This window comes from Colossoma macropomum, unplaced genomic scaffold (genome assembly GCF_904425465.1).
Source record: "Colossoma macropomum unplaced genomic scaffold, Colossoma_macropomum, whole genome shotgun sequence".
Taxonomy (NCBI): Eukaryota; Metazoa; Chordata; class Actinopteri; order Characiformes; family Serrasalmidae; genus Colossoma; species Colossoma macropomum.
Genome location: NW_023494785.1, coordinates 35,591,699 through 35,605,134, shown reverse-complemented (window position 1 = coordinate 35,605,134; position 13,436 = coordinate 35,591,699). Strand labels below are relative to the sequence as shown.

The 13,436-nt window shown below is 40.5% G+C and overlaps 1 protein-coding gene across 1 annotated transcript; it reads left to right on the top strand.

Annotated features, from left to right (window-relative positions):
- The first annotated feature begins 557 nt into the window (after positions 1–557).
- LOC118823183 (carbonic anhydrase 2-like) lies at positions 558–11,926 on the top strand. The gene is made up of 7 exons (XM_036592615.1): positions 558–789; positions 985–1,182; positions 4,619–4,737; positions 6,289–6,381; positions 6,515–6,577; positions 6,664–6,819; positions 9,589–11,926. The coding sequence occupies exons 1-7, from the start codon at positions 756–758 to the stop codon at positions 9,706–9,708; spliced, it is 783 nt and encodes a 260-aa protein (XP_036448508.1). The 5' UTR covers positions 558–755; the 3' UTR covers positions 9,709–11,926.
- Positions 11,927–13,436: the final 1,510 nt, after the last annotated feature.

The following is a 13,436-nucleotide window of genomic DNA, read 5'->3' as shown; positions in this document are numbered from 1 at the left end:
GCCTATATATATATATATATATATATATATATATATATATATATATATATATATATATATATACATAGGCATATATATATATATATACATATATACACACAGTTGTCATAGAGAATGACTCTACTTTTAATGTAAGTCAATGGAACCAGACTTTTATATATATATATATGGAATGACTTATATGCATATTTTACAGGTTAATTAAAAAAGGATACCCCAAAACTTTCCTCAGCCCCAGATCTTTACTTGCCCTGTCAATGTCCCCGCTTGCCACGGAAAATGCTTCTAATCGAAAAACCAATTATAATTTCCCACCACGAGGAGGCAGCAGAGCGCTTCGCTTCTCCTCATACTGACTTTTTACTCTCTATTCGCTTCATTCATTACAAAACCGTTACACCGTGATTTACTGCTTCACTTCGCGTCAGTCCAGCAATGAATTCATTTTCCTTTCATGTGTTCGCGCGTGGTGGCCAATAGGAGAGCCTTACAGAAGTGTGCGTGCAGCACTGCAGCGCAGCTGACATCCATCCAGAGCGAGTGTGTGCGTGTGTGCGTGTGTGTGTGTGTGAGAGAGAGAGTGGATCGATTGCGCTTGCTCACTCTCGCGTGTGTGTGTGATCATATGGCCAAACCCTACAGCGTTCCTATATAAACCCTGCCGCGCGTGTGCGTGGTGCGGGGCTGCTTCACACACACACACACACTTCTTTCCAGCGCACTGCAGCTGCAGTCAGCTCGAGCACACTGCAACAATGTCTCACGGATGGGGATACGCAGCGGACAACGGTGAGCCCGTCTAGCGATCTGCTCCACTCAGCACTAGCTCGAATACCTTGGCTTGAATGAATGAATGAAACCCCGCTGGGCTTCAGAATGACTTCACGCTCGCAGGCACGCGCGCTTTGCACCCTGACTGGGTTCGTGTGTTCCAGAAAACGCCACGTTCTCTCACCGTGGACCCCCTTTCTCTTCTCTTTGCAGGACCTGACACATGGGTCGAGACGTACCAGCTGGCCGCGAAAACCCGCCAGTCCCCCATAGACATCGTGTCCGGGGAGGCGGAGCATGACCCCAGGCTGGCGCACCTCGCGCCCCGCTACGACCCCTCCACCTCGCTGGACATCCTCAACAACGGCCACTCCGTGCAAGTGACCTTCGCCGACGACACGGACAGCTCGAGTGAGTGCGCACTGCGCGCGTGCTACCGGTGATCGGGCACCAGTGCTGAATGAACATCTGCAGGGTTGATTTAACTCTTACTGCTGCACGACCACCTTCAGTATTAAGGGGGATTTTCACAGTGTCTCATGTAAACAGGCATTCGGATTAGTTTGATGTGCTATTTGATGTGCATTATAGAGAAGCTTAGACACAGATTTCTTCACAGTGGTGGTGATGGGAACCAGGGGTCATGCTGGCCTTTTTATTTACTGTCCAAAACAAACAAACAAACAAAACAGTTAACCTGCACGTGACGTCAGAATTTTAATATGTAATATAATGGTAAAACAATGGCAATAAGTTCTCTTTAGGGACTATTTTGCCTTATAACACCCTGCAAGTACCTCTCCGCCTATAAATGGATTTAAAAAATGTATTTTAGGTCAAAACTTTATTTTAAAACTATCGTAAACTGTGTAATAACTTTTTGTGAGGTAGTTTTAGAGGTATTAAAAGCTTTGGACGTCTGGTTCCTATCACCACCACTGTGAACAATTCTGACTCACTGAGTTTCTCTTGAACAGAGCATTTCACATCAAACCACTCTGAATGACAGAGTTTATGTCTTAACCATTTAATTATGGAGACATTTTGAAGAATTGGTGGAATTCCCCTTTAACGACCTACAAGACCTACAGTCATTTGGGTAACTGTTGTATTGACCTCTGCAGTGTTCATTTGCTTGGTGTTTTTTTCATGACTTTAGGTTTTAATACTATAAGTGTTCATTCAATACTACAGATGTTCATTCAACACTGTGCAGTCTGTAATTAAGCTTGGACGATAACGTTAAATTTAGATGAACAATCAGCGTCTGCAGAAATATTGCAATAAGCTGTATAATCGTGATCCAAATTCAGTGCCAAAGTATCAAATGATACCGACACATTTCCCTAATGCATTTTCCCTGATGGTAATATAATTACCATATAATAACACCTAGGCTTCCTAATATGACTCCATAATATTAAATCTTTCATTATAATTACTGCATTCGGCACAGATAACATGTAACACTTAACATCCAGTGGTTCTAACCAAAATATTGACATACTGGCACCCGTATCTGCACAAGCTTGTCCATTTTACTCTCGAGCGGGTGGCAGATCTCATGTACTGGAGTTGCCTGACTGAACGTCTAAGTATTAATCTTTAATCTAAGTGGCATTCAAATATGTTTATATGTAGTTCATTACCAGATGATGGTCTGTTTGTAGCCTTTAATTAAGTGCAACCTTTTCAATTGTACACTTTTTTGAAGTGACCATAGAATTAGAATGATTGCGTAAATGGTTAACTAAAATAAGGCAAAAAATGTCACATAGAGGAGAATAATTTGCATAATTTCAGTACTTATTTACATAACTGCATGTATTCAGTACTATCAATTATTCGCCGAATTCATCATGTTATGTAACATTCTGTAGTGTAGCCTTGCGTCACGCAGCCTTGTCGGTTTAACAGAAGCCACAATTCAGTGTCCCTTCTGTGTTTGTGTCCACAATAGCCAGCATGCACTATGCAAATACGGCATACAACCACTGAGAATCTCCCCAATAAGATAGAGGTTAATAAATACAACACTGTTGTTCAACACTGTTGGTGCTTTATTCAAATCAGTTGGTGATCACATACCTTTGTAAGCTGATAAACCTGTAAATGTTTATTCACTATTTTAGCTGCTGATTCAGTTCTATAGGTATTGATTTGTTGTTGTAGGTATTTGTTCAACACGGTAGGAATTCATTCCACACTGTAGAGGCTAATTCAAGATTAAAGACCTTTCATCAGTTGGGTGTTCACCCAACACTGCAGACATTTGTTCAATGCTGAGAATTTTACCTGAAGATGGTACCGTGATGCAGTAGATGCGAGCAATGGCTTAGAGTGGTGCTTTTGCTTTTGCTCTTATGTAGGTAAGCTGCGTGGGTGTTTTATAAATGCCCCAGAATATGTATGCATAATTAATGTGTGTGCACAGTTCAGGTATTGTGGAACATCAGGTAGCATGTGCCAGTACATTTATATGGTAAAGTGTCGGAGGCCTGTGTTCAGTTTGCTTTTTAAGTTTTAGAGGAGAATTCTGCCAATTTTTCAGCATTTTTGCAGAACTTGATCTTTGAGATGTGAACAAAGTCAGCCAGAGTGGTTTGATGTGAAATGGTTCATTGTGTAGAAACTTATTGACTCAGATATCTTTGCGATGTTGAGGGAACCAGGGGTTGTGACGTCTGCAACACAAATGTATAGACATATGATTTATTCATTTATTTATTCATAACAATCTAGAACACAGCTTTTGTAGGCATTAAACACTTCAGACATCTGGTTCCTATCATCACCATTGTGAACGATTCTTATTCGGAATGTTTCTCTTTAATTTTCTCCAGCATTTCACATCAAACCGTTGTAGATTACTTTGCATCTTAATGATGTAGAAATATGCAGAAATTTTGTTGGAATTCACACTTTAATTTAGCTTCTATATGATATTTCCTTTACAGTAGTTGCTAAGTTAATCAGAACAGGACAGTCAGCATGAACCGAGACTGGAAAACAATATTTTACCATATGACATGTCCTACTATAACCTACAAAAAAGGTCTGGAAACAAACAGGACTGTGCAGGTATGAGAAGCTCTGCCTTGATACCTATCCACTGGCTTCAGTCACCTTTTCCCACACTGACCAGTAGAGCAGCATTAAAAGATCCCTTGCAGTGTACTTTTGACTCATATCTTGGTTAAACATTACACTCTGCAATGCATGTGAATGTGCCAGTCTCCAAATACTGCAGTGGAAATAGCTCTCTAAACCCAAGTAGTCTGAGGATTCACACACACACCAGGGTGTGAGGTAAAACAACACTTTTTTTTGCACTCTAATGCGCCTTCATCTACTCGCAAAAGCACAGTAGGCTCTGCGCTTCACACACACTCACACACACACACACACACACATTCTGCACAGACTGATCTAATCTGCTCAGTAGCTGAGTTGACCTGTTTTGTCACAAACCTAATTTTAATCAAGTGGTGATGGGAATAGCATAATGAAGGATTAGTCTCTAAGTTCCTAATTAAAGTTCTTATGTAATGTTTAGTAAGAATTGCTAGCGCTGTACTGGTAACAGGATTGAGCAGTCTATTGTCTGCCTGCGCTGTTCGTATGTGAGTGGGGGTTAAGGGTTAGTGGTTGTGGCTTCAGGATTTCTCCATTCTCTAGAAGCTGAGGTAGTCTTTAACTGTAACTGTAACTCACTTTGCCAGGTACAGCTTTGGTAGACCAAACTCCTTGGAATCTTTGACCACCTCTGTTCAGATGCCAAAACAGTATGGTTTAGAGATATTTCTCTAGACATAGCTAATCATTTTTTCCCATTTCCCATCATCAGGCCTGACAGGAGGCCCCATTTCTGGCACCTACAGGCTGAAGCAGTTCCATTTCCACTGGGGATCCAGCGATGACAAAGGCTCGGAGCACACCATTGATGGAAAAACGTACTCTGCTGAGGTGTGGATCCTCTGTGTCTTACTCTGCAATTGCATTACAGCAGAGTAAAGCATTTTTTGTTTCGCCTTCAATTGATTTTTACTTCTAGTTGTTCCCATTGAGGATTGTGTGCAGGCCCAACATCAGTGAGTGACTTAGTGGGGCAATGCCCCACCAAGCAATCAGCATGCCCCTCTAAACCCAGTATTTTCTGCATGCTTCTGGCAAAAAAATCTGGGTGAAACAAAACTTTGTGCAAATAAAAGGCTACATTGATTAACATAGGAAGGTTAACCTGCATTACTTTACATTGGCTGCGTTTTAGGGATGTGCTGTATGTTGTGGGGCAATAAATTGCCAGATGTCCTGTGGTTCCTTCAGACAAGATCTACTGTAGATCGCTCCGTATATTCCTGATCTTTTTTTTTCCCTGCTGTGTGGGCGAAGTTTTTCGGATGCAGCCACTAATGATTAAGTTTTGGCACCACGCCTAATTGTTGGAAGGAAGCAGGCAAAACGAGTGAACAATCCTGAGAATTTCTGAAGTTAAAGCCTCCTAAATTGTTGAAATCTTTCATCAAGTGGGAGAAGTTAGTAACTACAATAGTTGACAAATCAAACTATTCAACGAGTATGAACATTCAAAGATGTTGGTTGAAAATTTAAGTCCCTAAAAACAATATAATGCCTCTCACCTCTGTTTAATCAGAGTGCAAAACTAGCCTCCAATGCATACACCTTTACTCAGGACAGCTAAACCTGCTTGCATTTTAGCTGCATACTCCCAAAGCAGCCAGCCGGCATGAGAAGCTATTCACTTAGTACAGGGTGAGAAGAAGGTAATTAGCAGCTATTAGAAGCCTAAATTTGACAAATGACCAGCTCATTCGACGGAAAAACACAACCACTAGCAATGTTGGACAGCTAGTTAACAAGTTAGCTAAGTTAGTCAGTTTTATGTACTTACTCAGCTGGCATATAGTGCTAACATAGCATATCAAGCCAATACGAGCAGATCATGTCTTTTCCCACCAAATAGTAACAGTTTGGTCTGCTGAGACATATTAGCTGTCAATAAGCTAGCTAATCTATGTCTAGCTAGAATAGTGTGTTTTAAGTGCTCTGGGTTTCATCTTACACATCATGGATGTAACCAACTGAGTTGCTGTATCCCTTTCTTTGAAGACTCGTGGTTATTTTTAGATAGCATATATACAGTTTTTGCTTATCATAGCTGCTGACTGACCCTACACCACATGTCAAGCCCCAGTCTTTGTGGGCCAAAGCACTGCAGACTTTAGCACGCTACCTCATTAAACACACCTGATTCAGCTCATCAGCTAATTAGCAAGGCCTGCATGAACTGAACTCAGAGCATCAGATGAGAGTAAACGCTAATCTATGCAGCACTTTGTCCCGGAAGGTCCCCAGTTTGACATGCCTGCCCTACGCTGTGTGTCTCATGCAATAAGCTAAATGGTCACTGTGTGAAAGAGAGATCAGTACTGTGGTAAAACAGACTTCAAGAGTGTTTGGTGCACAAAAATGATTTAAACATCTTCCTCCTTCCAGCTCCATCTGGTACACTGGAATACTGCATATTCCAGCTTTGGAGACGCTGTCAACGAGTCTGATGGTCTTGCAGTCATTGGAGTCTTTTTGGAGGTCAGTGTGTCCTAATTAACTCTCCTAATTAAAATTTCCTTTCAACTGTGATAGATTGACAGTACAACATCACACATATCTAGCCAATGTCATGGGAGTGTTGTTAGATCACCGTTGCGTTTATATTCATCAGATTGGTGATGAAAATCCTCAGCTCCAGAAGGTTCTTGATGCACTGGACGGCATTAAGACTAAGGTAAGTTCTTTTGAATATCGTGGAGTCTTTTATTTTTTAGGGCTGAGATTCATTTGCTAATTGTCCATTATTGGCTCCTTCCACAGAACACACAGACCTCATTTGCAGACTTCGACCCCACCACGCTGCTGCCCAGCTCTCTGGACTACTGGACATATGATGGCTCCTTGACCACACCCCCTCCTCTGGAGTGTGTCACATGGATTGTGTGCAAGCAGTCCATCAGCGTTAGCTCTGCCCAGGTCCGGTCCATTTTATTAATATATTGCTAATAGCCATTTAACCATTTCATTAGCATATCGCTTGCATAGTGCTAACCTGCATGGAATAGTGCTGACAAAGGTCACAGTACATGAATATCCTCACACAGTATTTATGTTAAAGAAATTAAGGAAGATGCTCTGAAACAGTCAGAGCTATTATTACAGTGCTAGAATAGTATCTCAGTTTCAGAACCTTTCCATGTTCTGAAACAGTCTGAGAAAATGTGGTTAGGTAAATATAGGCCACTTAATGTTAAGTTTAGTTGCTGGAGAGAATTTGCTTTGATCATATAATTATGCTCACTGGATTCTCATCCAACTTTTGACCAGCCTGTTTGTTGGCTTAATGTTACAGCCTCAGTGAGTCTGTAGAAAATCACTGGTTAGCGGAACAGTTATAGGTGTACCTAGCCTACTTACACAGCCTGCACACATTTTCATAATATCTGGGTTAGTCTTCCAGGCCTAGCATCCATCTCACACACAAGTGAAAATTAACACTGACCAGAGAAATGTTATGATGACGTAGACTGACCTTCTCAGCTGTAGGCTTTGACCACGACATCAATTCTGCTGTCTAAGGCTCATATCCCTTATGGTTGCTGTTTGATGGAATTTTAAAATGTGACTGTTTAAAGTCTAGGCTTAATATTCAGTAATTAATTTTAAGTATTTCAAACCAATATTTGATGACCTATTTATTGTACTCTGACAGAGCAGTGTGTCTAGATGACGCTGGGCTGAAATATTTTCATTTTATTCATTTTATTGCATTTGTAGCCTTATAGAAGTAAATGTAACATATTTCTATAAAGTTAATCCTAGTAGATATAGCCCCTATTTATGTTTTATAAAAAAATAAATAATTTAATAAATGTATATATATATATATCAGCATCGCAGACACATACATAAAAAATACTGGTTATTGACATCGGCTAGGTATGTAGTAGAGTAGGCAGTGGAGCACCAGGCCTGTGGACAAAAAGATAAAAGATGAAAGACGCATTCTGGTCTTAAACTAGCATTTAATCTGTTATTTGTCAAACTATGCAAGATTCTATAATGTAGCATGATATGCCTCAGCCTTATCAGAGAATCCATCCCTGTGCTGTAAACCAATACTGACTAACTTTTACCTTAACTGTTGAACAAAGTAGCTTTTTTCTTTATCCAAAACACAGTTCAACTGTAGAATGCATGCGGAATGCTAAAGTCAGAGCCAACAAAACAGATCATAAAGAAAACAAAACAATTCTATTTTTATTCAGCACAAAATGGATTCCACAGACCGTTTTGTACACTTTTAGACAGAGCTTGCTAACTGTAGCTTTTGCCTTGTTGTCTTCCACATCTGACAAGTCATGTCTGTTGCTCAAGTAATCCATGCTGTAGATTGTAATGATGATTGGAAAACAGTTACTACAGTTATACGGCTGCACTAGGACATCTGGCCTAGGGTTAGCTTTGTGGCTTCCTTCTGCATTCACACTAAACTTAACCCAAACGCAGTTGTTCAAAAGTTCCTTCCACCTTCAAGATGTGTCCTCAGAAAGTTCCCAGTATTTAAACAATAAATTTTACTCTAGAGACTTTGGGACTGCCACAGTAGGCATGTAGACATGTTTACAACTGATGTATTGATAGTTACATTTTTCATTTTGGCTGGTGTATGCATTTAACTACACCAGATGTTGGCAACCCAAATGTTAAGCAGAGCCACTCTGTCCTTTCACAAAAAAAAAAAGAAATCAAACCACCTTGGGAGCCACAATATTTTATGGCCATTTTATTGTCTTGGCTGTAAATATGTCTCAGTATGTGCTAATGTGCTAGTATAGGCTAAAAGATATAATATAAACAAAAACACAGACTTACTTTGCGCTACTTTAGCTCAGCTATGGCTGCTTTTCTCACATCTCTCACACAACTTTTTCACAAATTGGAATAATATCTTGTAAAATGTCTCTCAACATTCGACTTTTTACAAGGCTTAAGTCAGCTTCTCATTTGCCAGCTTCTTGTTCGAATTTTACTGTTCCACCTTAAATGGTGCCTCAGGCACCAGAATGTAACTGCTGCACCATTTAAGGTGGAACAGTAAAATTCAAGCTGGCAAACGAGAAGCTGACTTCAGCCTTGCGGCTTTTTAGTGTTTGACAGTTTCTCGTTGCAGACTAAACATATCAGAAAACCAGCAGGAGTGCTTATAAATGCAAAAAAGTCTTTGCCGTTTCATTAGCTACTAGCTAGGCGAGACTGTTGTCTGCGTTGCTATGTGACCAGCAGGCATCTTCAGTATTAAAGGTTGGTGAATTAGCAGATATAGGCTACATTAACTCCAGCGTTTAAGAATATTTCTTCTTAAAACTGTGTTAGAAAAATCAGCAGAGCTTTGTTTTACTGCATAGGAGGATTATTTCATTTTTACCTATAAATCTAATTCTGCTCTGGAGCCGCATGTTGCCGACCCCTGAACTACACAGTGAAGTACAGTGACAGTTATGAACTGCAACGTCTTGTGAATGTTACCATTCAGTGCAGAGAAGTGAATGGAGCGGTGTTCGATATCAATCTTATTAAAAGTTTAGAGAGTGTAATCCAAATTTAGGTTAAGCCATAAGCACCCTGTGGAGACTGCAATCATAGATGCTGAAGTGGCAAAGGCAGGTGCTGAAGTGTGTGTGTCTCTCTCTCTCTCTCTCTCTCTCTCTCTCTCTCTCTCTCTCTCTCTCTCTCTCGGAACAGATGAAGAAATTCCGTGGCCTGCTCTTCTCTGCTGAGGGGGAACCAGAATGCTGTATGGTGGATAACTACCGCCCCCCTCAGCCTCTGAAGGGCCGCAAGGTCCGCGCCTCTTTCAAGTGAGCCGCCGCTGGATTCTTCCCCCTGACCCAGCCCCTTCACCCCATCGTAGTGAACTGGGAGGCGTGCCTCCACACCTGTCCATTTTATAGCTTCATGTCAAACTCAATCTTCGTGGTCACCCAACCAGCAGGAACTCTAGTGTAGGTGCAGAGGTGTCCTTGCTTCTTCTAGTGTCATGCCTGGTCCTTTTCTCGTCCACTATATGTCCAAAAGTATCCAGACACTTGCTCATCCAACATTTCTTACAAAATCTTATTTTGAATTAAATCGTATTTATAGCAATAATGATCTGCAGGATTTCTACTAGATGTTGAAATGTTGCTGCTGCTCACAGGAGCTCTGATGTTCCTCAATAGAACATGATTTCCATCATACAATGTCAAATCCATTGTTGGGGAGCTTTACACCCCTCTAGGCATATGCAATTGAGCATTGTAAATGTTCGTGTGCAGCTGCTCTGAAGCATCATTCTACTGGCAATGTTTTTCTAAAGAGATTATGGCTGTTACGTGTGCATTTTAACACCTACAGTTTGAACACCCCTGGTCAAATGACATGTCTTATTGATTTTTCTAAATGAGTGAGTTAACTATAATACACAATCTTAAATATGCATAAAATGCTAATTTTACAGCACATTTCCTGGGAAAAATAAATAACACATGCCACATTTTATGTTTGATATTTTCCCCAAAATGTTAAATTCAGGTAATAAACAGCAATATGAAATTGTGCTAAAGTGTTCTGTGTAAAGGATGTGTGCTTATTTTTATCAATAAAACATGGAATTTGACTGGGGTGCCCAAGCCTTTGCATACAATTGTGTAAAGAAAAAGCCTGGTAGATATTCATATGTTTATCTAAGCTAAACAACAACAAATGCTAAATGAATGCTAGCTTATCAAAGCTAAGCTAGATAAACAACAAAAGGAAAAGGAGAGCTAACTAGCTAACTAGTCAGCTAACTAGCTAGCTAACTGTTAACTATTACCTCATTTCTTAATGCATACTAAGTTGTTTAGTCCACACAGCTGAGCTAGCCACATTTTATTCGCATGTTGTGTTGTCATTGGATTCTTGATGTCAAAGTTGAAGCTGAAGCTGAATCCGCTTATTTGCAGGGCTGTTTGGATGCTTTTGGACATATAGTTTATGTAGGGCTGCCTTATAAAGGCAGAGTTGCTGTGATTTTGCATATGGTGCCAATGTTGCCCGAGCCACCCTGATGCTAATTCCCATAGGTCGTACACAAAAACAAACAACCAAACACATGAGCAAAGAGAAAAAACCCTCCATGCAGGGATGTGTTCATAGGAAATGTCTTCAGTGCAGTGGGGAATAGGCAGGTAGCCCTGCCTACATGCACCAGTGATGCTGGCACGAGATAAACGTCTGGCCATCTGTGATGGGTACTGTCGATCCAGCTAGGCCGTAATCTCTCTCTCTCTCTCTCTCTCTCTCTCTCTGCCTGCTTCAGGATCACTGCAGCTTAACGAAGCCCAGCGCGTGCTGCCTTTCCGGCAGAGTGAACCCTAAAATCCCCTCTGGCACACACACACACGCACACATGCCCACATGGCACAGTACGTTCGGGCTTACTGAGAAGCACATGCACACATTCGCTATACGCACAACGGATTCTGTCAAAGGAGATTTGCAGTGGTCCCAATTTTATTGCTTGTGCCTCTAACCCTTGAACTGATTGTTTTAGGTTTGCGTTTGGTCTCATCCACAGTAATGTAAAATGAATTGCAGTCTTGCTGTGGAGGCTTAAGCAGTGTATGTTTGTTTTTTAATGATTTCCAGAACATCATTTATGAACAGATGGTCATTGCTGTGTTGTCCTTAATCTTTTTTGACAAAAGGAGGAAAAATCATGCATACTATTTTAGCCATAGAGTACGCAGGTGACGGTAGAAACCAACCAGCTAACAAAAACACCTGAATGTGTTCCCCCAACCCCCAAGCTTGTCATGTAAAATCATGGGACCAGAAAATTGTGTCTTATATGCTTTTGTGAGGATTAGTCGTTTCAAATGAAACTGAAAGCGTCCGATGTGTTAATTATATTAGATTATGAATACTGTTTAGGATGACATTATGCTGTCTGCTATTTTGGAAGAATATATTTTAATTAAAGATATTATATGACTTACATTTTAGTGTCGTTTTTGTGTACTTGCAAAAATTGGTAAATAAAATATATTAATTATAAAAAGATGCAAATTGCTTAGCAGTTGATTCTTGAACTTGGTAGATTTTGTACTGTTGTTATCCAAGCTTAGCAAAAACATTTATTTGATGCTTTCTCTTCTTGATAGTGAAATGAGAAATGAATGCTAGCTAGCATCAAATTGAGTACACCAATACAAATCTAAATACATAGCAAAAATGGTCTATAAAGGTAATTGAGTATGCCTCTCTGGCATTGTTATAGAATGGTTTAAATCATATTTAATGAATAGATGGTTCTCAGTTTCAGTAGGAAAGCATTCATCAAAACAATTCTTGTCCCACAGAGTTCAATTTTAGGGCCTTTGCTTTTCTCTTCGTGGATTTAACTCTAGCTAATGTCGTCAGGAAACATGACATCAATTTTCATAGCTATGCAGATGATGCTACTCTATATGCTGACATCTTGTCAAGAGGCTAGCCAAAGTTGCTAGTAGTTAGTAGTAGTAGTAGTAGTTAATAGTAGTTAGCTATGAGTTGTTGTCACTAGGCATTTAATGCTGAAGTTTGGGGAGCTAGCCCTGCCCACCTCATATTAGCATTGCTGCATTTGTGGTATTGTCATGCTTGGTCTGAAGTAGCAATCAGGGAGTGCTCTTAGCTCGTACTTGGCATCTGTTAGCAATTTTACTCCTTATCAATGTACTTAGCCACATGATCACCAGCTATGATATCCAGCCCACAGCTCCCAGTGTGGTTTATACCATAGATAATCACAAAACAAATTGAGCAGTCGCTACATTACTATACCCACAGCAAGAAGACCATGCTGATGCAGGCATTGACCGCTCCTCTTCAGTGAGAAAGGCAGTACCAAGTATGTCAGCCTCAGGCTGTTCTCACCTTAGTTTGAGACTATAGAAGATGCCAGGAATGTCTTTCTTCTTTGTCCAAACAGAACTAAGACGGAACCTTTGTTTGTCTATTGGGACACAACCCTGTCCAGCATACACCACGCAGCCAGACAGAGACAGGAAGAACACCTCTACGCAACTCTAGTGCTGAAGTCATACACAGTTAGATGATTTTTCTTCTGATTCACACCTGATCTTGAGTTAATCATGAGGTTTAGTAGATGTGTTAGTGCAGGAAAATCACAGATCTAAGGGGGGATTTCTCAGTAAGCTAACTTGAGAAAATTTAAGCCAAAAGATGAAGATTGTCCAATAAGTGATGCTCCTTAGCTCTTCTCCTACTTGTTTTTTGGCATAAGTGATCACGTTAACAAAGAAATCCACCCCTGCTTTATCGTACAATTTCCGAGTGACCTGTGACTGACTAGGGTTCAACCTGCCGGACCTGTAACTGACTAAACAGCTTAACGTGGAATTTCTCCAGAAACTGCATTAAGTCTTTTTTCTAACTCGTTAATACTAAAGTACCATTCAGACAAGATTAGTTTTCCATGGGGAGGTAGGTACTTAATGCAGTTTTGCCACAGAACGTTGGTAATGTTCATGGCTGATTCTCATTTGACAGAGGTGTGGACTCAAGTC

Excerpts from the sequence above, each read along its gene's own strand:
- LOC118823183 (XM_036592615.1), top strand. The coding sequence starts at position 756 with ATGTCTCACGGATGGGGATACGCAGCGGACAACG. Across the intron at positions 790-984 it reads GGGATACGCAGCGGACAACG|GACCTGACACATGGGTCGAG; the intron begins GTGAGCCCGTCT and ends TTCTCTTTGCAG. Across the intron at positions 6,578-6,663 it reads TGGACGGCATTAAGACTAAG|AACACACAGACCTCATTTGC; the intron begins GTAAGTTCTTTT and ends CTCCTTCCACAG.